General features: G+C 45.6%; 1 protein-coding gene across 1 annotated transcript in view; it reads left to right on the forward strand.

The window, feature by feature from the left end:
- The first annotated feature begins 20,551 nt into the window (after nucleotides 1-20,551).
- Nucleotides 20,552-24,618, forward strand: part of B4GALNT3 (beta-1,4-N-acetyl-galactosaminyltransferase 3) — a 41,452-nt gene continuing 37,385 nt past the window's right edge. The window contains exon 1 of the mRNA XM_027679614.1: nucleotides 20,552-20,690. Within this exon, the coding sequence (XP_027535415.1) occupies nucleotides 20,552-20,690 (139 nt within the window). The remainder of the gene's footprint in view (nucleotides 20,691-24,618) is intronic.

Below are 24,618 nucleotides of genomic sequence, written 5' to 3' on the forward strand. Positions count from 1 at the left end.
TCATGTTTTCTTGGCCTCGTGGCCAGAATCCTGAAACCTGCTAACAGGAGGAAGGTTAATCCGTGACCCTCCCCACCCTTCCTCTTGCCCTACTACCTCTAAAAGCTTGTTTTGTTTTAAAAGAAATCAGAAATCTGAGCGAAAGACAAATAGTATTTGTTTTCTTTTGCCTGTTAAAACTAAGTAATGTTTTCTTCTCTGGGGACAGGGATGGCTGTGTTTGTGTCTCCACGTGGTGACTCTTTCCAAAGATCCCAGGGAGCTGGTGTAGGAGGGAGTGACTCTCAAAGCAATTAATACTTTTCCCCTTGTTTCTGCATTGTGTTCCATTGCATGTCCCAGGTGAGAACCCTACTGCAAATCACACTTGGGACCAACCAAGAGCTACCACCTCAACTTATCTGATGCAACAGCCTCCTCAGTTATTAATGATAAAATACAAAGGCTGTTTATTGGGTAATTCTTCTGAGCAAAAGGCTAAGAGGCTTCTCCGTTGGGGCAGAAAGAGGAAGAGCTGCTGGGCTTGGAAGGAGATCTACAGGAGATAACTCTTTCTGTCTCCTGTATCTGTAATGAAGTTTCTTCTTGTCTCCCAAAAAGGCATTGTAGAACAGCCAGTATATAGAAAGCCAAGTATATTTTCTTTTTCCAGAGAGTTGAGTCTTCCTCAGGAAAGGCTATAAGGAATCACAGAAAATACTCCTTTTCCTCTCACCCATGCATGGAATGGAGCAGAAGCCCCTGTGATACTCCCACACCATCTCTGCTCCCAAGTCAGTGCCTTAGAGCAAGTCTTTAGGCATGATGGATCCCTCCCCAGCTTTATGCTCCTTTCCTCCTCTTCACCCTCCCAGATGAGTGGTGAAGAAAGCAAATGTCAGATGGCCAGGGTGAGTGTTTGAGTAAGTGATGCTTAAAAATTGAGGCCCTGACTGTCCTTCCTTGATGTATGTGCAACTCTGCTATGCAACAAATTCAAGCATATAGATAGTTTGGATAAAAGAGAATAAGGAATCAAGGAGAATATGCTGTAATCATCGGTATCCATTGGCATCCATGATGCTGCATCCCCACGTGCTGGGGCAGGCTCTGGCGTGAGGTTCACTTTGCTGTAACGTTAAAGTCAAAGGTTGAGGGATCAACCTGAGGTGCAGACCTTGTGCTTGGTGTACACCATGGGTTGGGATTCATGTGGGCAAAGTTGATCTGGGCTGTTTGTGGCTGTCGGGGAGGTTTGGATGGAGAAGGACAGGGGATAGAATGGGTTCCCTTTGAGGGTGATGCTAAAATGAGCAGTCAGTCTGGCAAAAAAAAAAAAATTGTGAGCTTTATTTACAGGACTGTTCTCTCATGGGCAGGAGGGTGTTTCCATGTTTCTATTGTTGTTGTGGGGCTTGCCTTTTTCTTTCTTTTTTTTTCTCCCTTAATTGAGCATGTTTGGCTGGTCTGCTGCCCAATAGGTATTTATAGGAATCTTAAACATGTTTACAGCTGAGTGAAGAAAAACAAGTAGGCTGATGTGAGTTGAAGATGGGCACCCTCTTCACATGAAATGTGGCCTGTTGTCATCCAAAACAAGTTGTAACAGGCAGGATACAGCCTCCCTGCCAAGAAACCCGAGGAGCTGGAGACAGTCTGTTTACTCCTGCTGCTGACAGGCCCTAACCTCTGTGGAGTGGGCTCTCCAGTAGGAATGTTTTTCTCATCTTTACAAGCTGCTACACAGCACACTTTGCTCCTGCAAGTGAATGCTGGAGACGGGAAGACTTTATTATTTCAAGGGTGAATGAGGTGTTGGCAAGGGAGAAAACACCAGCAAAGCACAGAGGTCTTGAGAGCAAGGTCTGCACCCTGCCTTTACTGCTGTTATGCCCCTGGCTTGGCAGCAGAGCTTGAAGGGACAAGTGCAGCGACAGGTCTTCCCCAGGGAAGACCCCCCCACTCCAAGGCACTGCCACTTCCCAGAGTTGCTGCAATGCTGTTTGAATGGAAAAGATGTTGGGTCAGGCAACTCTTCCTGCTACCTCTGGTGTTCTCTTCTGTGCCCAGCAGTGCCTCATCTGGCCCACCTGAGCAGAAAGGTGTGTCTCTGAGGGAGCACGGCTGGTGTCAGTGAGCTGTGCTTGCAGGCAGGATGTGCAATGATCCCCCTTTGCTTTAAAATCTTGTGTCAACGTAGTAAAACCCAAGCCCCATCCCTGAGGAAACTTGAAGGTGAGGTCATTCCCAGCCGTTGCTGTGCAGAATCTGGGGGTTTTTCTGCTGCAGAGACCATGGTTTCTCAGGAGTCTATAAATTGTTTGCACTGATTTCTTTTATTGCAGGTGTGAGGGTTACATTGAGCCAGGCACAAGCAGGGTGTGCAGGATTAGATTAGAATCCTGAGAGGTGCAGCTTGTAGGAACAAGGAATGGGGGGGTGGGCATTCTTTAACCTGCCTCTCTTGGCTGCTTCAACCTACCCCGGTTCCTCCACATTTTATTGTTGTGTGTAAATAACACTGTGAGTGCGTTATCTTCCTATCTTAGACTGTGTTAGTGATTTCTGTCTCGCTTCTAGATTCTCAGACTGCTGCTTTTCCACCTCAGTAGTGTGCACTCCCACTGTCTGAAGCGGGAAATACGAGGGGTTCAGAAGAAACCATGGAGATGTGCAAATAAAAAAGTCCTTATGGCAAGACTTCCACCTCTGCAGTACGTACATCTTCAGTGTCCCTTTCGTTTCCCAGGTTTCTTATCCCTCCACCACAGTGAGCTCTAATCTTCAGGCATCCAGGCTACTATGGAGCAGTGTGAGTTGCTTAAAAACTGCCCCAGGTGTTGGTGTGAATGGACAGGTGCGTGTGTTCGTGGGAGAGAAGGAGCTGGCAGAAAGCTGAAGTTGGTCATTTATTGTAATGTATCAACTTCCTTCTCTCACCTCCATGCCCAGGCACCCTCAGAAGCATACAGAGGAGCACACCTACGTGCACAGGTTCATTCACATGCACACGGACTGACTTTTGCAATCGCTCATGCGTGAGGTGACTTGCCTGTGCATGCACAGTATCGTTCTTTTGCAGAGCGAGTTGCTCTGAGGGTTACTTAGTGCACACGGTGAGAAATCAGACCATGTGGCTCTCCAGTGGTGTCTGAAGTATCTATTTCCACTCTGTGGAAGCTGTTAACCCAGAGGAAGAGTTAAACTGTCACCCCCAAAGCACCTTGTCCTGACTGAAGGAAGTGTCTGTACCATGAAGTTTGCGTGTAGTGTTTCTGTACTTTTGAAGGCACTAGCGAGACCTTTGTTCATGGGGACCTGTGCCAAGCAACCCCGATCCCCAAAGCACATTGTGGGCCTGTAGCTGCAGGGAGAAGGATGGGCACTGCAGGTGGGGCAGATTTTTCACTTCTAGGTGGCCAGTTTAGTCCTCTTGGAGGGTGATCTGAAGTGCTGTTGTGTCCTGCTCTGCGCTGGTGTATGTAAAGGGAGCCAACATCCCCAGGCCCATATTCACAGCATGGACCACTATCACAGGCTCAATGGAGAATCCAGGGCTACCAAGAGCAATATGGATCATTCTTTAGCTTGGTTGTGAGGTTCATTGGCAGAGCAGGCAGGGGATGCCCGGACTTCATGCCAGCTATCCCATACTTGTCCTGGGTCAGTGTATCCTTTCACTGCTGCTGGGGCATGTACTGCAGGTAATTTGTGAACCTGGCTTTTTTCACCACTTGACTTGAAGTCAGGTAAGTGTTTGTTTTCTTGGAACTTGCCCCACAGTTTGTCTGGCCCTAGCAGATTCCCAAGTAATTTGCAAAGATTACTTATTATAAATAAACTCTTGCACCATCTCTTTATGTACTCATGTTGCCTGTGACAGATTTATGTAGTGGTGTGCCAGAATAGCTTGTATTCCTGCACCACACCTTCCTGTCTTGAATTGGACTGGATTAGGATAACTCAATCTCAGAGGGGGGCCCTCCTGTGCATCTCCCCCGCACTGTGGGGTTGGCAGAGGAATGCTATTGTCTTCTGGAGGTGTGTTTCCACGTGTGATACAGCAATGTGAAGGCTCTGCCTTCTCTCACCTGCAAGTTCAGACAGATGTGAAGGAAGACTGGTGCTGAGAGATGATGGACATCAGCTTTCATCTGGTGGTTTGAAATTACTGACATCTGCAATATGGTAAAAGGCAGGATGTTCTCCTGAGGGCAGGGGTTGCCTTGTAGGTTGTGGCAGTGGGGAATGGAGTAAAGATGGGCTTCTTTCTCCAGTGCTTACAGCCCTGGCCTCAGGAGTTCATGGGATTATATATTTTGTTGCATTGCCCTCTCCTCTTTGTTCTTGCTGTGCGCTGATGATCATCTTCCAGTCGCTTCCCAATTCAATTGCTTTTTTTAGGCTTGCAGTAATAGCTAAGAAGGACTTTCCAGAAAAGGAAATAAGCTGTCTCATTTAGATGTGGTGTGAGATTTCAGAAAGATCCATGGGTGGAAACAGTTGTGAATCTGGTCCTTAGATACTTATCCTTTTCATGACGTTAGAAATTCATAGTCTGTGTGTGTCATCAGCCGAGCCAAAATACACTGGGATCTTGACCAGAGCAGCTCGATGTTTCTGTTTTCCTTAGAAGACTTTCCCATGCCAAAGCACAAAGGCTTTGATATTCCTGGTCTGGAGAGAGTTCTCTATGCTTTGAGATGTTTAGATGGTCTGGAATAATGCTGCCATTAAGTCCTCCTAGGACGTCACAGAAAAATAATTCCTGTTGCCATAATAAATATTTTAAATCAACTGCATAGAAGAATGAGATTCAAATAGTCTTTGGGATGTTGCATAAGTTCAAACAGTCCAAAGACTGTTGAGTGGATCTCTGTGAGTCACCCTGAAGCATCAGTGCCCCTCTTAAGAGGTCATTAATTCTGGTTTTATGATTTCTTAAGCCTTAGTTATTTCAGCATTCTGTGACTATTTCCCATTTGAGTTTTTTTTTAATTTTGATGTGGAAAAGAGGTCAGTGTGGGGTTTTTTCAACTTTTAAAACAAGGGGGATAAGCTGTCACCTACTGCTTTACATTGTAGGTCTATCTGATACCCTTATGTGGCAAAAGTCACATCTTGGGATATTTTTCCTTTTCTGCGTCACTGTTTTCCATCAGAGATGCAAACGGTAAGTTCCAGGCCTTTGCATTATCCATGGGGCTATCCTTGCTTCCTGGTTTCCACCTCAGTGACCTTGATGTTGATTTCAGACAGTTTAAATATTCTTGAGGGTTTTTTTACTAATTGGAAATTGACAGCCAGTGCTGGTCAGTAATCTAAAAACGATGAATATAGATCAGAGACTTAACCATAACAGGCCTGTATTATCTTTTAACTGTCTTTTCCTCTAACCCTCTGAACTGGCAGAATTAGGAACTAGTAGGCTTACATGGAAACCTGTGTTTCACTGAAATTGTGTAAATTCACGCACACTAAACAATAGTTCATTGTCAGATACTGTTATATTCCATTTACCTGTAAAAATATTTCATCTGTGTAATCACCTGTGATGGCTGCAGAATTGCCTAGTAGAGTTCTCTTGGAGTGAGGATAATCTACATTAATGATATGTGTATTTTTTCCTGCCCTTCTAGATAAATCTGTTTCTAACTTGCTTCAGGAGGCCACTTATTTCCATGTCATTGGTGTGGGCTGTCTCACTTGGCCCGTGTATTTGGCGTTGGCAACTCCGACAGCTTCCTCAGCACTGCCGCTCATTTGAGCCTAGTTAAGATATCTCCAGCCCTTCTCATAAATACTTCACTTCCTAAATTAGTTTTATTTATATTTCGTAATGTAATTTTCTGTAAAATTGCAGTAGTCATGTCTGGGTGCCATTAACCCCATCTGAGCTGCAGAACAAAATTTATAATGGGCTGAGGATATCCTGTCCAGACCACCCTGTACTAATAGCCTCAATTACCTGCTGCAGCAGCTCACTCTGCATTAGCTGCCACAGTCCGTGTTTTGTTGTAAGCGGGCCAGCTGGGACTGTTTTATTTGTTTTCCATCAAAAATGCAAAATAAACCAACAATCTGCCAAAACCAAGTATTCCCGTCAAACCTGACTGAGCTATAATTTCCAGAGGTGAATTATCTGCGTAACATAGGAGTAAATAGCAATTGCAAAAGGAGACGACTTCTATGTCTTGAAAACATCGATGCATGACTATTTCAGAGGAACTTTTGTGAACAGTGATTATGACCCATAGCCTGTACTCTCATACCAATGGGAGGGAGTCGTTGCATCTACTTGGAAATTCAAAATAACGTCCCAGCCAAGATGTTAAGAATGAATGCATTATTAAAATCTAAAGCAATGAGAAAGTTTTTTCTTAAAACTAGAGAGTAGAGCAAGGGTGAACCTTGGAGTGTAAGGAAACCCCAGCACTTCAGGGCTTGTGAACCTCCCTCCTTGGCCTCTGCCTGGCTGCTTCATTAGGATTTTTTTCAATATTGGCAATAATTAAAAATATAACAATAAAGCAAGCAAAAGAACAGTAGAAATCCTTTCCTCCTCTCTTACTTGGTACTTTGGCAACCGTATCTGGACTCCTCTGTCCCTTCTTGGTCTCCCCAGTCCAAGGAGGACACTGGTGTGTGGGATGTGGGCCCAACCCACCGTCTTCTGTGGGTCTGGGGTACTCAAGGGCAGGCTGAGGGAACTGCCCCTGATTGTGGGGGTGGTCAGGCATTGGAACAGGCTATCCAGAAAGGCTCTGGGTGCCACAGCCCTGGAAGTGTTCAAGGCTGTGTTGGAACGAGATGATCTTTAATGTTCCTTCTCACCCAAACCTGTGAAACAGGCAGTGTGGGCTGTGCTATCAAGTGTCTGGAATCACCATCTCTCTCTTAGGCTTATATTAGTTTGTGAAAGAGGCTTGTACAGAAAAACCAACCAATGTGTCAGCTGTGGATCACTGAATTACTACTTATTCTCAAAATGCCAAGCCTTCATCATTTCTTTTTCAGTTTCTCAGCTGAAACTCAAACCCTGTGCCTGTAGGATGCTTTAGCTCTGAAACACATTTTTTTTCCCCAAGCATTTATAATTTGTCTGATGTCATTCACTATTCCAAGTATCACTGTGTCCTTTCCTGCTGCTTTTAAGACAGGCACCCTGACAACAGCCTCAGTATTACTGTTGCCAACTGCTTCACTTTTCAATTTTTATTTTCCTTTCTGACATTTAGGTTATGTAGTCCTTTTTAGGTAAACCCAGCAGGTCTAGCTTTTCCCAAGCCTTGGGTGATGATCCTCTAGGTCTGTCACCATGCCTGAGCAAATATCTGCATGGATCTAAATTTGTGTGGGTTCTAGAAGGAATTTAAGTGCTTAACATAGCCTGAATGTTGGTTTGTAGAAAAACATTTTGCCAAGTTGATGCTTGGTTTGTCTCCATGTGCTGGCTGGACCACCAGCTGCAAGCACCTCAAGCCCCAAAAGTGGTGTGGTATCAACGATTATTCTCCTCTGCCCTCACAAGCAGGGGCAAAACTCTCTTTATACAGATGTTTAATTATTCAGGGCCTAAGGAGGAGCTTGTCAGGGCTTGCTTCATTACCTCTCTCTGCCCAGGCTCCTTGGCTGCCCCATCTCTGTCACTGATTCCCAGGGTCTTTCCTGATCCAGTTCTTTTTCAGCCACTTCCTCAGTCAGGAAGAGCTTTGTAAGGTATGCGAGTTGAAGGACAGTTGTACTGCTCCGGGTTGTTCTATGTTGGGAGCTTATTTATCCTTGGATAGATGTATTCTAAATCTGTCTCTGCTGTTTTGGTTCCTGCTTCTCCAGGGAACTGGAACACTTGTGAGACCACATTTTGACAGAATTTAACCTTGGTCATGGGTGTTTTCCTTTCCCCTGTAGTTACTGGCTGTAGCTGATCATCTGTATTTACTTGTTCATGTTGTTCACCTTCTCCAGTAGTGGAGCTAAGATTGCCAGCATTCCACCTGAATTTTCATTTGCTTTTCCTGCCAGTGCCTTCTCATCCATTGGCAGTTTCTCTGTTGCTGGGATGGTGCTGCTCACCTGCACCTAGTCTGCAACTAATAAATGCCTCTACCTCTCACATTCCTTTCGCTTCTCTCTGAGCCCTCATCTTCATCCCAGCTGCTACTTTGAAGGAGTCCTGATGATGCTAAAGCTGCTGCGGCCCCCGTAGTCATGCTCTGCACTTGTGATTCCTCCAAACATGCCGCCCATCCTTGCAGGTCTTGCGGGGCCTTTCCACTGACTCAAACCTCCTGCTGCAGTGGGGAAGAGGGTCTTTTGTGTGTGCTGGTGGTACAGGGGAGGATGCACTCCCTCTTTGAACTCCTACTGTACCCTGCCTCAGTCTGGCGAGTATTATTTCAGTTTGTCTGTGCTGTCTGATCGCTGTCTGCATTCCATCAGCTCCAGCCATGCAGCTGATTTCCTTTGCTTTGCAAATTGTAAGTGCTTTGCCAGTTAACTGTGGGTCTCCCAGTACTCTTTCTTGAATGCTTTGTCCCAAAACTCCATGCTTCCCAACTGGCGTGATTAGTTGGTTTGTTTTGTTTTTTTTTTCTAAATTTAGTTTCTTTGTAAATTTATTTTCACCTGTCATCAAGGATGGGAGAGAACTATTAGCAAGTTTTGCATCTCATGCAGAAGTAGAGGAAGAAAGAAATGTGAAAGACAAGACCAGCAGAAGAGAAGCAGCATCATTTGGAAATATAGATGACAGCAATTATTTAACAAAAGTAAGAAGTGGCCAAAAATGGGGCATAGTGAGTTGAGTGTTGGAGCAGAGTAATCAGAAAGTGCCAATGGCCACTAAAAAGTTGTATGGGGGAAGGAACTGAAGGCTAAATTAGAAGCAAGTACTTGGGATTTCAGTGAAGCAGAGAGGTTGGAATCAACAGAAATCAAAAAGAGAGGAGATGTGGAAAGAAGAGGGCACAGAGTAAACTGCTAACTTATGTTTAAAAGGGGTGGAGGAAAATGCAGGGATAATAATTACAGAAGCTGGTGGGGACCATAAGCAGCTCTACCAGGATGGTTAAGAACGTATTTGGTGTCATATGAGTGTTGGGTGCCTTGAAAATGAGTACCATGGTGGCTTTTTACTGTAGTGGGTGTCTGCCAAGACATCTGGTTTCCCTTTGTAGAACATTGTGCTCAGTGCTGCAGATGCTCCTCTGGATTTGCAGAGTATGGTTACCTGTTTTGTCCTGGGTGTTTAGCAAAGGCTCAGCACTTTGCCAGTTGTTTCTGTAGAAAAAGGATTTGCTAATGTGGTCAGGAATTTTTCACATGTCCCTCTTTGTTTGCAAAGTCTGTGAAGTCCCTTTTCTCTAGGTACTCTGAAAATCAAAGAAAAGAGGCTTGGTTTGCACATAGTCCTATGATCCACAGTCAGGTAGCATTTAATCCAGAAACTCTGAATTTGCTGCTCCTGTCATAATCCTCATGGCTCCCTTTCTGTCTTTCCATGCCTTTTGGGTGTTTTTCTCTTGCACAGAGGGATAGGTGTTATTTGCTGGAACCAGTGCAAGTTTGCATCCAGACTCAGGGGAAAACTCGCCCTGCTCAACTCCCACCCCAAGCACCAACTCCCAGAGGAAGGACTCCAACACTGCAGGCTCAGCAGGGAAGGCATCCCATCCCTGGATAACCATTTTGTAGTAGGCAACATGGTAGAGAAAGAACCATTATGGGAAGGAGCCAGACCAGGCTGTCGTATGAGCAGTGTTTGCAAAGTGGTGCTTGCTCAGCAGGCCACACTGTCATCCGAGGTGCACCAGCTCCAGAACTGTCCAAAAATATGTAAAATATGGGATCCCATTGCAAGTTTACAACCTCAATTATTCCTCTGGGCAGAGAGTCTCGTGAGTGCTGCCTGGGTCTGGGAGCAGATCCCAGGGAGCTGCAATTTGTCCTTACTCCATCTCTTGGCAGTGGGGAAGGGATTTGCTTCAGCCCAAGTCAGCGTGGCACCCCCTGCCCGCCGCTGTTTTATATTTAGCTGGCAGCGTGTGGTCGCGTGGGCCATTTTAAGGCAGCGCCTCCCAGCCCTCACCTCAGTGCTGCCCAGCTTTCCGTAGCGGCTGAGCTGCTGCTGGGTGGAGAGCCAGAGGCTAAAATTAGCTGGGAGCTCTTCTCTTGCCAAGTACTGTGTCTGACCCAGCTGAGCCTGGCCAGGTAGAGAGGAAAACAGCCTCAGATCTCTCCCCACAGTGCACCCTGCGTGCCTGCTGGCTTCTCGGGAGGACTCCTTGCGAGGGGTGGGGATGCTTTGCCGTGGGGGTGCTTGGGAGGATGCTGAAGCAGTGGGGAGCACAGGGCATTGCCAGGATGGTCTTGGGACACGGTAGGAAATCCTGATTCTCAGAGCTCTGTTTCCTTCTCGGTCTCCCTTTGAATATCATATAAACAGCCAGGGAGGCCAGTTCTTGCTCCTGCACATCTTCAGAGCTGCAGGCGTGTCCTCACTTGTGGAAAGGTTTTCTGGGCACATGTGGGGTTTGGCTGCCCTAAGAAAGCTAGTGTATTCACCACTCCCACTCTGCCAGAACAAGCTGCTGAAGATTTCACTGCCCCACATAGTCCTCACCCTAAATGAGAACTTGTTTGCTCTCTATTACAGGGTGGGCTCCAGGAGGGGCCGTGGTCTGGTGGTTACAGCACAGATTTTGGCAAACAGGGATGCACACCATCCTTGTCTCTGCTGCTGAACAGCTGAGGCTTAAGAACGAGCTGCTTCAGCCTCCCATGTCTCAGTTGGCCTCAGTGTCAAAGGTGTTGACGACAGTTGTTATTCATCCTTTTGAAATACTTAATGTCCATGAATGGAAAAGTATTAACTGATTTCCACACAAATTCAGTGCAGTTTCATTATTCTGCTGGACTCAGCCTGCTCTGCTGGTACAGCCCTGCTGGTTTGGCTTCCCCAGGCATGCTGCTGCCCTGCCTTTTGAGAACCAATTTTGCTATTGTGTGTAATGGAGTGGCAGGAATTTGTCTGGGCCCCCAGAATACAGGTCGCACCTCTGACCTTTCTCATGCATTGCACTTGCCTGAACTGCACAACCCAGAGCAAGAAATGGGTGCAAGGGTGCAGCTTAGATGAGGATTTGTTACCTTAAACCCTATTCCTTCTGTCCAAGACCTTTGGAAAGGCCCTCTGCAGTATGTGCAAGGGCAGCACAACGGCAAACCGTGAGCATTGCAGGGAGAACTGCCCTGGCTTTTGCACATTATTGGTCCTGACAGCTCTGGAGGAGGCAGTCTGAGGGACAACATGGTGTGGTGGAGCAAAATGAGCACCCCTTGACAGCCTAATAAAGGTCAGAGTAAATGTAAACAAGATTTACATTGAGATTTCTGTTTTTCCATCAAGGGTTGGCTGTCACCGCTCCTGGGGAAAGCTGAGCCAACTGCAGGAATAAGAAAAAAGAAAGAGGAAGGCAGGTTCATGGTTCCTGCTGAAAGGGAGGTGAAGTTCCCCTTTTCCTGCAAATAGCAGTGAAATGAGAGCAGCTGGGATAGCTGCACTAGCTGTGTCTCATGCATTTGACCAGCTAACCTGGACAGTGGCCTCTCTGTTTGTGTCTGGAGGTGTGTACAGAGGGTCCATGCTAGCCTCTGCCAGGTCTCCTTTACCTTAGGTGTACGGGAAAGAGAGAGCTCCAGGAACTGGATGGGATGAGGTACTGGCAGGGTCCATCCTTGCTCCCATCTCAGCTCCAGGCACAGGTGCCTCCCTCCCACAAGCACTCTCTGTGATTTTATTCCGGTGAAGTAGAGGAAACAAAACTTTCAAGTGAGTTTCCTTTTCCCTGCGGGAGGTAGAATGAGGACTGTCTGTGTGAAGGACATCATGGTATTTTTAGCATGGTTAAAGAAAGGCAAAGTATAAAATATATGGGAAAATATGCCTCCTACAGCTGCAAGAGGACTTGTTCAGGGCTACTGTTTTTGCTGGAAAGGATTTATTTGCCTAGAGCCCAGCAAGGTGAAGAAAGCACCACCAGCTGCAGACTTACTGCAACTCTGGGGGAGAAAGTGGCTGTGTCCTCCTCCTTCCCCTTCACACAGATCTACCAAGTCCTCTAGTGCAAGATTTCTCCCTGATGCTGGCACCCCACACTCGTGGTAGCTCCTGCCTCCGTGTTCTGGCACAGGGAATGCACAAGGGCTGGGGCTGGAGTCATCCTGTGGAGCGCTGGCACTGCTGGGGCCAAGAGCTTAAGCCATTTGTGTTTGTGTCACTTCAGCTCACAAGCCTGAGAGGATGGACTTGCCTTTCCCCAGCTGAATCCTGTTCTGCAGTGGAAAAGTGGCTTTTTCCTGCACTTGCTGGTAACAATGAGAGGGACCTCCTTGTCCTTAATAATCATGATTTACTGAGAAGTGGGGAAAATTGTTCTTTTGTGTTCACTTCCCCTTGCTGAACTCTGTTCTGGTGTTGACTACTGGCAATAATACTAATTTCTAACCAGACAACCACTTGAAATGGTCTGCCTTTGCTGTCTGAGGCTGTCCAGGAGGAGTCTGTCTTCTCTGTCTGTGCCAGTCAGGCTGTCAGCATCCCTGCCCAAGGCCCTGCAGAGCTGATGGGGAGATGCTACGTGACAGTAAGTGCTTTAGGCAACATGCAGTGTGGAGCCTCCCCCTGTCCCCTAGAGAAGGGATTGGGAGGGGACTGGTGCTTCCCTGAAGCTGGGAACAGCATGCTTTGCCAGAACTTTGGCAAAGGGAGGAGGGCTGGAGTGTGGCTTGGAGCGTGCCCCTATGTCTCTGTGCTAAATTTAGCTCTGCAACCAGTTTGTTTAAAATCCACCATTGGAATATTCTGCTGCCTCTCCTCTGCAGATGGGTATTTACAGGGTCTACTGAGATCTCTTCCTAAAGTTAAGCTGCTGAAATCCACAGAGACGCCTTTCTTGAGCTCTGCAAGTCTTAAGACTGCTTATAATTCTTGTCTCAGACCCTGAAACTGGAGTGGTTCAAGTGGGTGACCTGGAATTCTTTCCTCTGTGTGGTTCATTAGCAGGCTGAGCAGGGCCACCATATCCTGTGATGTTAGATCTGGGTGTATTTCTCTAATAGTTGAGTGATATGATGAAAAGGCAGCTTAAGGCTTTAATTACTGGAAAACTTTTTTTGGGAGAGTGGGGTTTCATACGTTGCTTGGCTGAGGGTAGAGGACGGGTCAGGTGAATGATGTACTGGGCTGGTCCTCAAACCAGGCAGTGCTTGACGGCTGTGGGGGGTCTCCCAGAGCAGGTAAAAAAAGCAAAAGCTTTTTTTAAAAAAAAGCTGGTAGCAAGCACTCAGGACAGCCCTTGTCCAGCTCTGGCCGCCTCAGCAGTTCTAGCAGAGCTGCTCTGAGGACAAGGCAGAGGGATGAGGCCTCAGTGATTTTTCTCATGAACGTAGTAGATACATTTGTACAGTTGCAGGCACCTAGGCTATGATTCTTCTCTAATGCTTTAGGATTTTACTAGCTATGTCTGTTGTGGGTGCTTGGGGTTGTCATTTCACTACATGGCTTAAATGAAACTACGAATTCCTGTGTGCGTTTCTTTGCATTCCAGATTTTTAAAATTATTATTATTTAAAAGATATGTGATAGTACTGTCTGTATCTGTAGCTTTGTAAAGAAATGGCTGTAACTTTACTTTCTGCAGGTATATGTATCTAAAGACATTTTCCACATATACAGGGTCTCTGTGGACTCTAAATATTACCAAATCAGCCCAGAGTCCAGAAACTAGCAATTGAATCTCCCAAGACAACAAAGGTCTAACCTTTGCATTGTGTACCAAGGTAGCCTCATGATAGCACCTTTGAAGTGTCCTGTGCTCCAAAAGCACCCGTGTTCCTTGTGTTTGCTGAGCACTTCTAATGAAACCTGTTTGCTCCAGGTTAGGAATGATTATTTCCCAACAGAAGAACTGCAGCACCTGTACTTCACTTTGTGTTGTTTCAGGTAGCCAGGGAATTTGATGCAGAGCTCCACTGCATGGCAGACAGCTGGGCTAGTTTAGGGCAGTTTTACTTGCACTTCGTTGACCCAAGGTGGCCTGCATGGAGCTGATCTCTAATGAACATCTAGTTGCAGCTCTTCCCTCCTCACTCTGCACTGGAGAAGGCCACAGTGTGGAGGTGAGATGAGGGGTTTGGCAGCTAAAGCAGTGTGTTGCTGCTCTTAAACAGCCTGCTGACAATGCTTGGTGAATTGTTTTAGAGGCCAGAGGCACATCTTCGACACCAGCTTTACTATGCTTTACTGTTCTGCATAAAAGCCTTGCGGGCTGCAGTGTTTTCTTTGTATAGAGCCAGGGTGTGGGACACTTCATCACACTCTAATGTTTTAACATTAGGGTTAATGTTAAGACACAGTCTGGGATTTATGAGATCACGGACTTGGGTGCAGTCTTAAAACACTGTGGGTGATACAGGCCGTGTTCTACACTTGTCAACCAGAGGAGCAAGTGGTTTCAGGCACTGTTAAATGACCTCTCCCTCCAGGTTTGGTCCCATGTCAACATAGGTTTTCTCTTGTTGTCTTCCCTCATGCATGATGATAACCAACAGTCCTCTCTATGTAGGATACTCATGCAGTGAAAGTGCCGCAGGTGAGAGACTTCAGTAAACAGTACATATCTAGTAGGTGCTGCTGTCTCCCACATAAAATTGTCCCAAGGCACCATTGTACCTATGTAGGCACATCACAGCTGTGTGCTGCAATTTCTGTACCATCTCCCTGCCCAGGGTAAGTCAGCAGCACCTGGATAACCCCAGCCTATGTGTTGATGATTGCAGCACACGCTCCTCTATGCTGCTGCACCAGTTTTCCTTTCATCCCAGCTTCCCCACCCGCTCTGGCATGGAGGCACACCCAAAGCCCCGCATCCCTCTGCTCCTCCCTGCAAAACATCTGTCCTCCTGCCAAAAGGCTCCATCCCTTCATCTCTGAGGCTGTCCACCCACCTCCTCTCACAGCTTCACACTCCTCTCTGGGCGTGTAGATGTGCTCCCCATACATTCACTCCTCTTCATACATACCTGGCCACCCCAGCATGCAAGTACCTGCATGTTGCTGACCTCACCTACTTAGTGCTCTTTCATAGTGTTCTCCTCCATGTTTTCATGACCTTGAAAGCCTTGCTCTCTCCTGCCAAACTCCTGGGACTGCACAGCTTGCTGTATATTACAGTCTTTTTCCCTTCTGGCTTCCTTTAAGGTGGAGAGCGATGTTGATGTATGTGAGAGGTCAGATCCTGGAATAAATAAGACATGACATGGCCATGGCACTTACAAGTTTCCTTTCTAGGGTTGCAACCATGCACTTACGTTTCAAATTCTCACACTATGCCACACCAACTCCTTCCTCTGTATAAAATTTTCCCAATTTTTTGATATAAAACTTCAAACTGAGTTTTGTTCTGCTGGTGCACTGAGAGGGCCAGGTCTGCTCTGTCCACATCTGAAGGGAACTCGTGCAGAGGGTCTCCTCAGCAGCCCAGGTGCTCTGCGGCATTTGCCAGATTTCCTGTCCTGGCAGAGCCTGTCAGTGCCTGACTTAGTAGCTGTCCTGCAGGAAGGCTTTGATGTGAAGGTCTGTACAGGGAGTTGGTGTCAGTCACTGCGTGCTGCCTCTCTGCTCGCCGGGGAAGGTTGTACTGGCTCCCAGGAGCTCATAGACCTTCCCTGTGTTGCCTGAGAAATATAAGTCTCACCCCAAAGAGTTCTTATGGGAGGGGAAGAGAGGATGCCACAGCAAGGTCCTGACTGTGGGAAGTACCCTGCTTGAACATGGATGAACTTGATGGCTTTGGGGCCTTGGAGGTCTGGTTTTGCCTGGAGCTGCTCTCATGACCATCTACTGGCCAGCCCTTGCAGGAGTGTAAAAGAAGGTCAGAATTTCACCACAGGGCCCAGGCTCTGCTACTCAGGGGAGTTACTCCAGATTTACCATGGCATTTCTGAGCTCAAAACCAGGCCATAAGGAGCTAATTAAAGTCAGGCTGTATGAGATTTGATATGGGCAAACCAATACATCTTTCATGTGCATAACTGGATTCCTCTGAGTTACTGGAGTTGTCTGGAAAGGCCACAGTGAAACTGGACACCTTTCACCTGAAACTGAAAAACACAAGCAAACCTCTTTCAAAAATTGTCACGCAGGGGCTACTCAGGAGGAAAAGCGACCCAGGAGTCACTCACTAGTCTGTATGATAAAAAATTGGCTGTACAACAAAGCTGGCTGCCTTGCTTGCTGCAGCTCATCAAAATATAAGTAGAGTGAGGCCGAGAGCTGGATCTAAGCCCACAAAAGCCAGTGGTAGGGCTCCCACTGGACTGAAGCCAGTATGGTCCAGAGTGGCTTTGTTTTAAAAATGGAAGGAACATAAACAGGCATGACATTCCCTTGAACCCAGATACATCTCTGTCTGGAGCAGAGCAGCTAGCTCTGTGTGTTTCCATGCTCAGGGGTATCATGAGGTCTGAGGAGGACCAAGGGGAAGGAACAGCAAAGGATGAGGCAGAAGAGCTTTACTTGTGATAGGATTTACTTGTGTAAGATATCTATACCTTCCCACCCCCCCCCCATGAAGAGAGACAGGTTAAAGCAGGTCCTACAGCAGAATTAGAAGTGGCTCTAGAAATGAAATCATTCTCTTTCTTGGTTTTCATTCAGCACCATACCATTTAATGGGAGTTACACCATGAACTTAAAAAGCATTATTTGTGAAATAAGTCTATTGTATATGTGCTGGGTACTTTCAGCATAGTTCATTTGGTGCTGCAGCAGCCAGTGATGCAAGTGGTGTGGCTGGAATTTTTTTTAAGGGTGGAATAATTTTATGAGTAATGGTAACACTTGCAACTATGCATGATAAGAAAAGAGTAATTACAATTTGTGCTGCAGGGCATAAGCTGGCCTCATAGGTCATGAGGACTTTTATTTTTTTTTCTCTGTAAGTAATACAGCTAAAGGTACTTTTGAAGGTTGTTTTCTTCTGCCTTTTAAACATTAAATGTTGGCTGCTGGTCAAAGGTGGATTATCTGATGGGATGAACCAATGGTGTGATTTGCTAATTACTAAATTCCTACGTAAGGCTTTTATTTCCTGCACAGGGAGGTAGGTACTGTGCTGCTTCTTTTCAGATAGACTCTTTTTTATAAGACTAAGTTGAAGCACCAGCTCTGGTCCCTAATTGAAACCAGCAGCATTCAGTAGGTTTGGACCATGTCTGTCTCCTGAGTAGCCCTAGGCGGGCCTCTGCGGTTTCTGTTCCATGAGCGGGAACTGTATCTCTGGCAGAAGCTCTTACAGTTGAGTGAAGAAATAGCAGTAGGTAATTTAGCATATTTATTTCACTTTGTGTGTTTGCATGTGGAACTTCCAGGAGCAGATCAAAATCTCCTCACATGTATTTGATGTTATTTAGCAACAGTTCATTTTATGGGCCTTGCTTTTTTTTTTTTTTCTCCCCTCCTGATTTGGCTAAGGCTTGCTCTTAGGTAATCCAGGCCTGTTGTGAATGCTTGTAAGAAGCGATTTAAAAATTGGCCCTCTCTGAGTAAACCCAAAACACGGGTTGAAAATATGTTGGGGTTGGTTCTTCCAGGGTGGTTCAATCACCCAGAAAACTGGAAGAAAGCTACCTTAATTACTGGGAAGATGAGGGTAAAAAGAATCTTTTTACTGTTGCTGGTTGTGGCAGCTCGGTTTTGCTCTGTTCCTTCCGCTCCCGTGGCTGTACAGCTCCGTACAAACTGTATACAGCTGTGCACACAAATGAGCAGCTGGGTGGTTTTGACCACTGGACAAAATCCCTGGTGGGTGGTGTTTTTGTTTTTAAAGAGCAAAAAATAACCTGGCTTGGTTTTTCAGCGTGTGGTTTGCAGCACCATTGGTCAGAAAACATCCTTTTGATTTAAAAGCTGAGCGAACGGGAGCAAGCTACTAGAAGAGAGAAAATACGGGATACTGAGATGCTGTCCTGTATCACCTCTGACTGGAATTGCATTTTGGCATCTCGTGGGTCCTGATTAAAGTCTGCACATTGTGTTGCTGAACAAGTGTGCTTCTCTTAAGCTCCTACCTTGCTCATGGCACTGAAGCAGTTGGGATTTCACTAGGGATTTATTCTTCTGTCTCAGGTTCACAAGTACCAGGATTTCCCCGCTCCCACCAATGTATTTGAGTTCGGTGCTACATCTTGTCAGACTAGGGAGGAGAAAGAACTTCCTTGGTGCAAGAAATGTGACCCTACACTGTAAGGAGATGAGCACTAAGGGTTTCCCCAGGCCCTTGTAGCAGGTCAGAAGTCAGCGTTTGGTGTCCGTCACACTCAGCCCTTGCTGAGGCTCTGGGAGCCTGCTGTAATGGTTTAATTGGTGCTTTTCTCATGTCTGAGAGGGGGAAATCCTGGGTGGGAAGAATAGCTTATAAATTTTTTTCATATGACAATTATTCTTTTCTCTGTCATCATTGCTTGTTTTCTTAGCTTTACTCTGCGGTGAGGGATGAGTCACAAAATCTGATGGGCTTTTGTGAGAAGAGCCTTGGGCACCAGGCAAGGAAGGACCAGGGAGCAGCGACTGATTTTTCAGGAGCTACAATGGAGGTGGGAGCAATCCAGGGTCTCCAGATAAAATGTAGCAGTGCCTTGAACTCTGAGGGTGTGGGAGGCTGCTGGAGAAGTCCTCTGGGATGGATGGAAGCCCCTGTTGTCCCTCAAGCTGGACCCACCAGCTGTTCTCCACTCGAGGTGTCGGCAGGAAGTTGGGGCAGCAGAGGAGAGAAACGTTTTGGCTTGGTCACCAACCTGCTTAGATGGCAACCTGTCCTGATGTCAGTCCTGGGGCTTGACATGGAAGCACCACATCCTGACCCGTGCTTATGCATTGCCTTGGGAGCAGGCGGATTGCTTACGGCCAGAGAAGAGGAGATGAAAGGGAGAGGAGGGACCAGTTATCATTTATTAATGCTGTCGGATTACATTTCTTTCCAGTGCTGTAAGACTGGGGCAGGACTTGCAGGCAGATGATGAAAGAAGAGACAGAGCTCACCAGGAAACATGAGAGAGCTTGAAGGAGGAGGCTCATGGGGCTCGCTGGGAGATAGGAAGGTCTGCGTTCTTCCCCAAAACAGTCAGAGGCTGTAAGAGTCTAAGAGGCAAGGGAGTGAGGGGTAAAAGAAGTTAAATAAAAAGCATGTGGAGGCCAGCTGAGAAGAGATGGGAAAAACTGGACAGTCATCTTGTTATTCCAGAGTTGTTAGAAAAATCATGATTTTTTTTTTTCTCTTCTGTAATCTTTCCTATTCGCTAATAATTTTAAGATGATGTTATGCCTGGGATGTATTTCCTGTCGTTTGAGCTGTTGCTGGGTGAGAGCTTACCTATAGAGAGAGCCCATCACATTGCTAGCATAAATGAGCTCAAATTTTATGAAGAAGACCTGTAAGACTTTCTGGGGTTAGCTGTGGGTCTCAATTTTAGAAACATCCTAAAAATTTGTATAGAGTCTGGTGGAAAATCATACATGCTCTACTTGTTGTTTTTTTGTGACTCAAATAGTCTGTAGCAAGGATGAAGTTGCTAATTAAACTCTTCTTTTATTTGAGATGACCCAAAATAGTTAAAAATATTCATTAAGGACATCCTTCCACAAGGGTTGCTTACAGCAACTGAATGCTTTAGGGACCAGATATCACCAAGAGTCTGGAACATGCTGTGTGTCTCTGGTTTTGTGACAGTCGTGCTTTTGATCATGTGCAAAGATGCATAAAAAATGTTATTCTGATATTTTTCAATTATGCAAAGTTATAAGCGTTTGAAGTTAAGCCCAGTGAGGCTAACTTTGCCAGCTTCAGAGATGCAGAGATGAGATATTTTTTTTTTACTAGAAAGCATTTTTTTTCATTTTTCTAATGAGGTTCAGAGTGCCCAGGGCCTGATTTTTCAAATAGAACCAGTAGCATTTCTGTAACAACTCTGTGTAAGTCTTAGTGCACAGACTCTGTGAATTAGACTCTCCATCCTTGTAATTTTTGGTGGTTTAGAAAGTGAAATAATTGAGCATCACAATACTTCTGTGAATCGAGCAGGCTAGCGTTATTCTCACCATCAAATGTTGATTGGGGAACAGTCAAGGAGAGCATGTTGGCATCCAGGACATGCCTAAATTTCACCAGCTGTGTGAATGCAGTTGTGTTCGTGGGCTAATGCACCCCTGTTGATCCTGGTGCAGTAATGACTTGTGCTCATTCCATATTTACTCTTCACAATGTTTGTCCTGTCCCTTCATGGGTCCTGCTGTTAGGGTTGCTAAATTTTCAAACATCAAAACAGCTGCTTTTCAGGCAGGCTGAAAGCCCCACTTTTGCAGTGATGTCTAAACCAGTACTGAATGAACACCTAATATTTCAGTCAGTATTGCAAAAAAAAAAAGGTGTGGTAAAATTCACTCAAGCAGCCCAGATCCTTAAAGCAGGTAAAAATCCAGTGTGTGATATATGTTGTGCAATTGTCACTCCTGATGTCGGCTAAAAGAGCGAAGGCGTACGAGAGCACGTGCGGCCATTCTGAAATGGTGCTGTCTCCATTTCGTGCACTACACCAGGTCTTCCACTTGCTGAGACCCAAGGCAGAACAGCAAGGAAAGGAACCTGGCAGAGGTGAGCAATTTTGAGTTTTTGACAGTTTACCTGTTAGAATATTCCATCACAGCAGGACTTTTTTGGATGGATAAGCTCACAGACAATAGACTACTAAAAATCCCCTTGCATCATTTTTGGCATCAATTCTCCAAGTAGAAGAGCGTGTCTAACAGTGGCACTTGTGTGTATTATGAAATGTAATGGACAAAGCCCTAACATCCTGCAGCAAACAGGATTTACGGTTTGCTCCAAGTTTTATAAATCCTGGGAAATGCTGATGTGGTAGCCTGGCTTTTATTCTGTGGTTGCTTTATTTGAATGAAAAAAATTCTTACCTCATTAATATAGTAAGGACATGAAGAATCAACTTGCTTACAAGATCTCTCATAATTCCTTCTGGCATTCAATCTCCTCTCTTTTGTCCCTCCGTTCTCATTTTTCAGGATCACAGAGATTTTTGATCACTGACTTGAAACTTGCTGTGAAGAAGGTGGATTTCTAATGGGGAAATGGGAGAGCACAGAATGACAGAGCAAGGCTCGCAGTGATTTTGCGAACTCTGAAGTAGTTAATTACATTGCCATTTTAGGTTGGCTTCTAAAAAGGCACACGTGTGGCTTGGCTCAAATCCCAGCACTTTCCCTTGGGACTTCTGCTTCCAAGGTACTTACAGGCAGATTTTCCAAAAGCAGTGAAGTTGTAAACTTTTGGAGTTCAGAATTATCAATGTATTTAGATGGCTGGATGGTTTAAAACTAGTTTCACAAGTTGTTTTTGCCTGTTCACCTTGTGGTGAACAGACTGGAATTAACTTGGAACAAGGCAAATTTCAGCCCTGGACTTCAGGAAAGCAGACTTTGCCATCTTCAGGGACCTGCTTCAAAGAATGCCATGGGAGACAGCTTCGGGGAGCTTTGCAGGAAAGGACCTTGGTATCCTGGTGGACAACAAGCTGAACATGAGCCAGCACTGTGCCCTTGCAGCAAAGACCAACAGCCTCCTGGTCTGCATTAGGTCAGACTGAGGGAGATGATCCTTCCCCTCTGCTCAGCCCACGTGTGACATCTGTAAACGTCGTGTTGAGTTCTGGGCTCCCCAGGTGAGAGACATGGACACAGCAGAGTGAGTCCTGCCAAGGACCATGGAGATGATTACAGAACTGGAGCATCTGGCACACAAGGAGAGGGTGAGAGGGGTGGGACTGTCCAGCCTGGAGAGGATAAAGCTCAGGGAGATCTTATGCATGTGTATAAATACCTGATAGAAGGGAGTAAGTAAAAAAGAGAGAAACTCTTCTCAGTGGCATCTATGGACAGGAGGCAATGGGCAAAAGCCAAGACAGAGGAGATTCTGTTTAAATATAAGCGAAACTTTTTTTTTTTTGCTGTAAAGGAAATCAGACACTGGAACAGGAAAAGAAGCTGTGGAGTCTCTGTCCTTGGAGGTATTCAACACCTGCTTTAGGTGATGCTGCTCTGAGCAGGGGTTCAGAGTAGATGGTTTCCAGAGGTCCTGTCCAACCCAATTCTATGCTTTTGTATTAACATGCAATAAAAACAGATTAAAAGAATAATGAAGAATGAACTGTCCTGGGCTATTTCTGGAGCCTGGGAAGTCACAGCCACACAAAGTCTTCATGTCCATCCCAGGAGACACTGCACTGAGAACTTTTCCCATAAAACAGTGTGTAGTACATAAACTGTACTGTAGTGTTTCAGGACACCAGACCTGAGGTCTGATGCTCTCCTAGTTATGTAGAACCTGGAGCTTTGCGAGTTACCGGGGTCAGAAGCACATAAAGGACAGACAATGAACAACTTTTGTCAAAATGCAGTAGAGAGGACAGCTGCTTTCACTTACCTTCAGTTTTGGGAGAACATGCTAGAAATGGGTATTTTGATATGTGTGGTTAAGCTGTATAAGGCGGTGCGCTCGTACCATTGTGGAAAAGGACTGAAAGTGAACAGAGCTCGGTAGGAATCATACCAGGAGGCTGTGGAAAAGGTCAGTAAAACTTAGTAAAGCCGCTGAGAACAGAATTTGGATGAAATCTCAGGTCAGCATGTAAATAACCCGTGTCAGATGGCATTTTCACTGGATATTTATTCTGGAGCTAGTACAGGAATTACTGTGTGAGTTTCCTGTACTGAATTATACAAGAGGCAGATTGGACAGTTGTTATGGTTTCATTTGTCCTGAAGTTCATTAGGCATTTACTGGACAAGTGCTGGGCAGTAGAAACCACTCTTCCCTGACTTATGGAAATTTCCAACGCATTGGAAAGAAAATGATAATTTTGCAATCGGTCTTCTGAAGCCACCTTAAGCAGCTGGCAGGGCAATTTTAATGCTCTGGTAGAAAGCTGCAGCACAGTTAAATATTCCACTGAAACAAGATAGCTCTGTAAGGCATGCTGGCCCAGCTCCAAGGCAACTAACCCGGCTGTCTCCTGCTGGGTGAAGGATCACCTCCTGGAAGCCCTCAGGAATGCCTGCTGGTGGCAGGGATTGCTTGTGGAAAACAGGGGCCCTGCAGCAGCGTTTGGCTGGCCCCTGCAGTCTGGGCTCTGAAAAGTTCAGCTGTTGCTCAGCTTGTGAACGGCTCTGAGTTTGTTCTGTCTGGGATAGAAGTTTAGCAGAACTCAAAGCAGAAGTTTCCCAGTAACTAATTTTTTGGTTCCCTGGAAGTTCTGAAAGAGCAGTAGAAATGGTTGCCCTAGTTTTATGAAATTTAGAGCAGAGTGAAAAAAATCTTGACCTATGACACGGGTTTTATTAATAAAGAACAAAACACAGGAATGAGTTAAATTTATAGTAGAGCTTGAGTGTCATTCACAACCTGCAGCAATGGCACAATTTTAGCATTGTATTGCAGCTGTTAAAGCATTTGAATTTGGGGTTCCAACTCCCAGCTCTAAGTTCTCAAACAGATAATATATATTTAAACTGCATCACAATGAAGACAAAAACTCCAGCAATCTGCAATAACTCCCGATACAGGGAGAGAAGCACAGGAGCTATAGTACACAAGGGTTTTTTCCTTAGAATGTCAATCTCATTCCACTCAGTCTTCATAAAGGATCCACACTTGAAATCAGTTAAAAAATAAGAGATACAGTTTAACAATCTCTGGCACTTCACATAAGAAAGATCTCCCATCATCTTCAAAACCCCTCTCAGTGATAGGCCTATGGATCAACTAAGAGCAGAATAGTTGCTTTGTTTCTGCAGTTAAGTGCAGACATTATTGTTGCATGTACTTTCTTAAAGCAAACTGAATCTTCTTCATCAGCTATTAAAAAGTCTTTTAAACTACTTGAATCATAAACCTCTCTGATTTTCAGTTGTGCCATGCTTTACAGCGGGGTCTTATTTGTACTTCCTGTAATTATATGTCTGCACATCAGCAAATGTGCTTATTGTGAACAGATTATAGCAACACTGGAATCTTTAGAGGAAAGTTCAAGGATAATGTTCCACATGCAAGCAATACGACAGAAGACTTTTTAAGATACATTGTTTGCAGTAATTTAAAGAAATCATCCTGCCTTTAATACCTTTATAAAAATTTTCGGTACTTATAAATTCCAGTGATTGTGTCCATAAGTTTCAGAGGTTCCTGCAAGCTTTTGAGCATGTAAGAGCTTTATAGGTTTAGATCAGGGAACAAACGTATCTGGGACGTATGTAAATCCCCCAGACCGGCACAGGGAGTCACGGCCCATTGCCGAATTTGCATGTCAATATCGCGGGTTTGGTTACCGGGGACGCCGGCTCTGCTACCCGGGGCATCCCTCCTCCATCGTCATCCTTCTTCCAGCTCTAGTGGGTTTGCAGGATCCTGGAGGAAGAGTTTGGGTCTGGTTTTGCGGAGGGGCTGAGAGGAGCCCTGGGATGCTCAAAACCAATGAAGTTTTAAGAGCACATTTACAGAGCAAACTGAATTG

Source organism: Neopelma chrysocephalum, unplaced genomic scaffold, assembly GCF_003984885.1.
Source record: "Neopelma chrysocephalum unplaced genomic scaffold, ASM398488v2 Primary Assembly neopelma1_59, whole genome shotgun sequence".
NCBI lineage: Eukaryota > Metazoa > Chordata > Aves > Passeriformes > Pipridae > Neopelma > Neopelma chrysocephalum.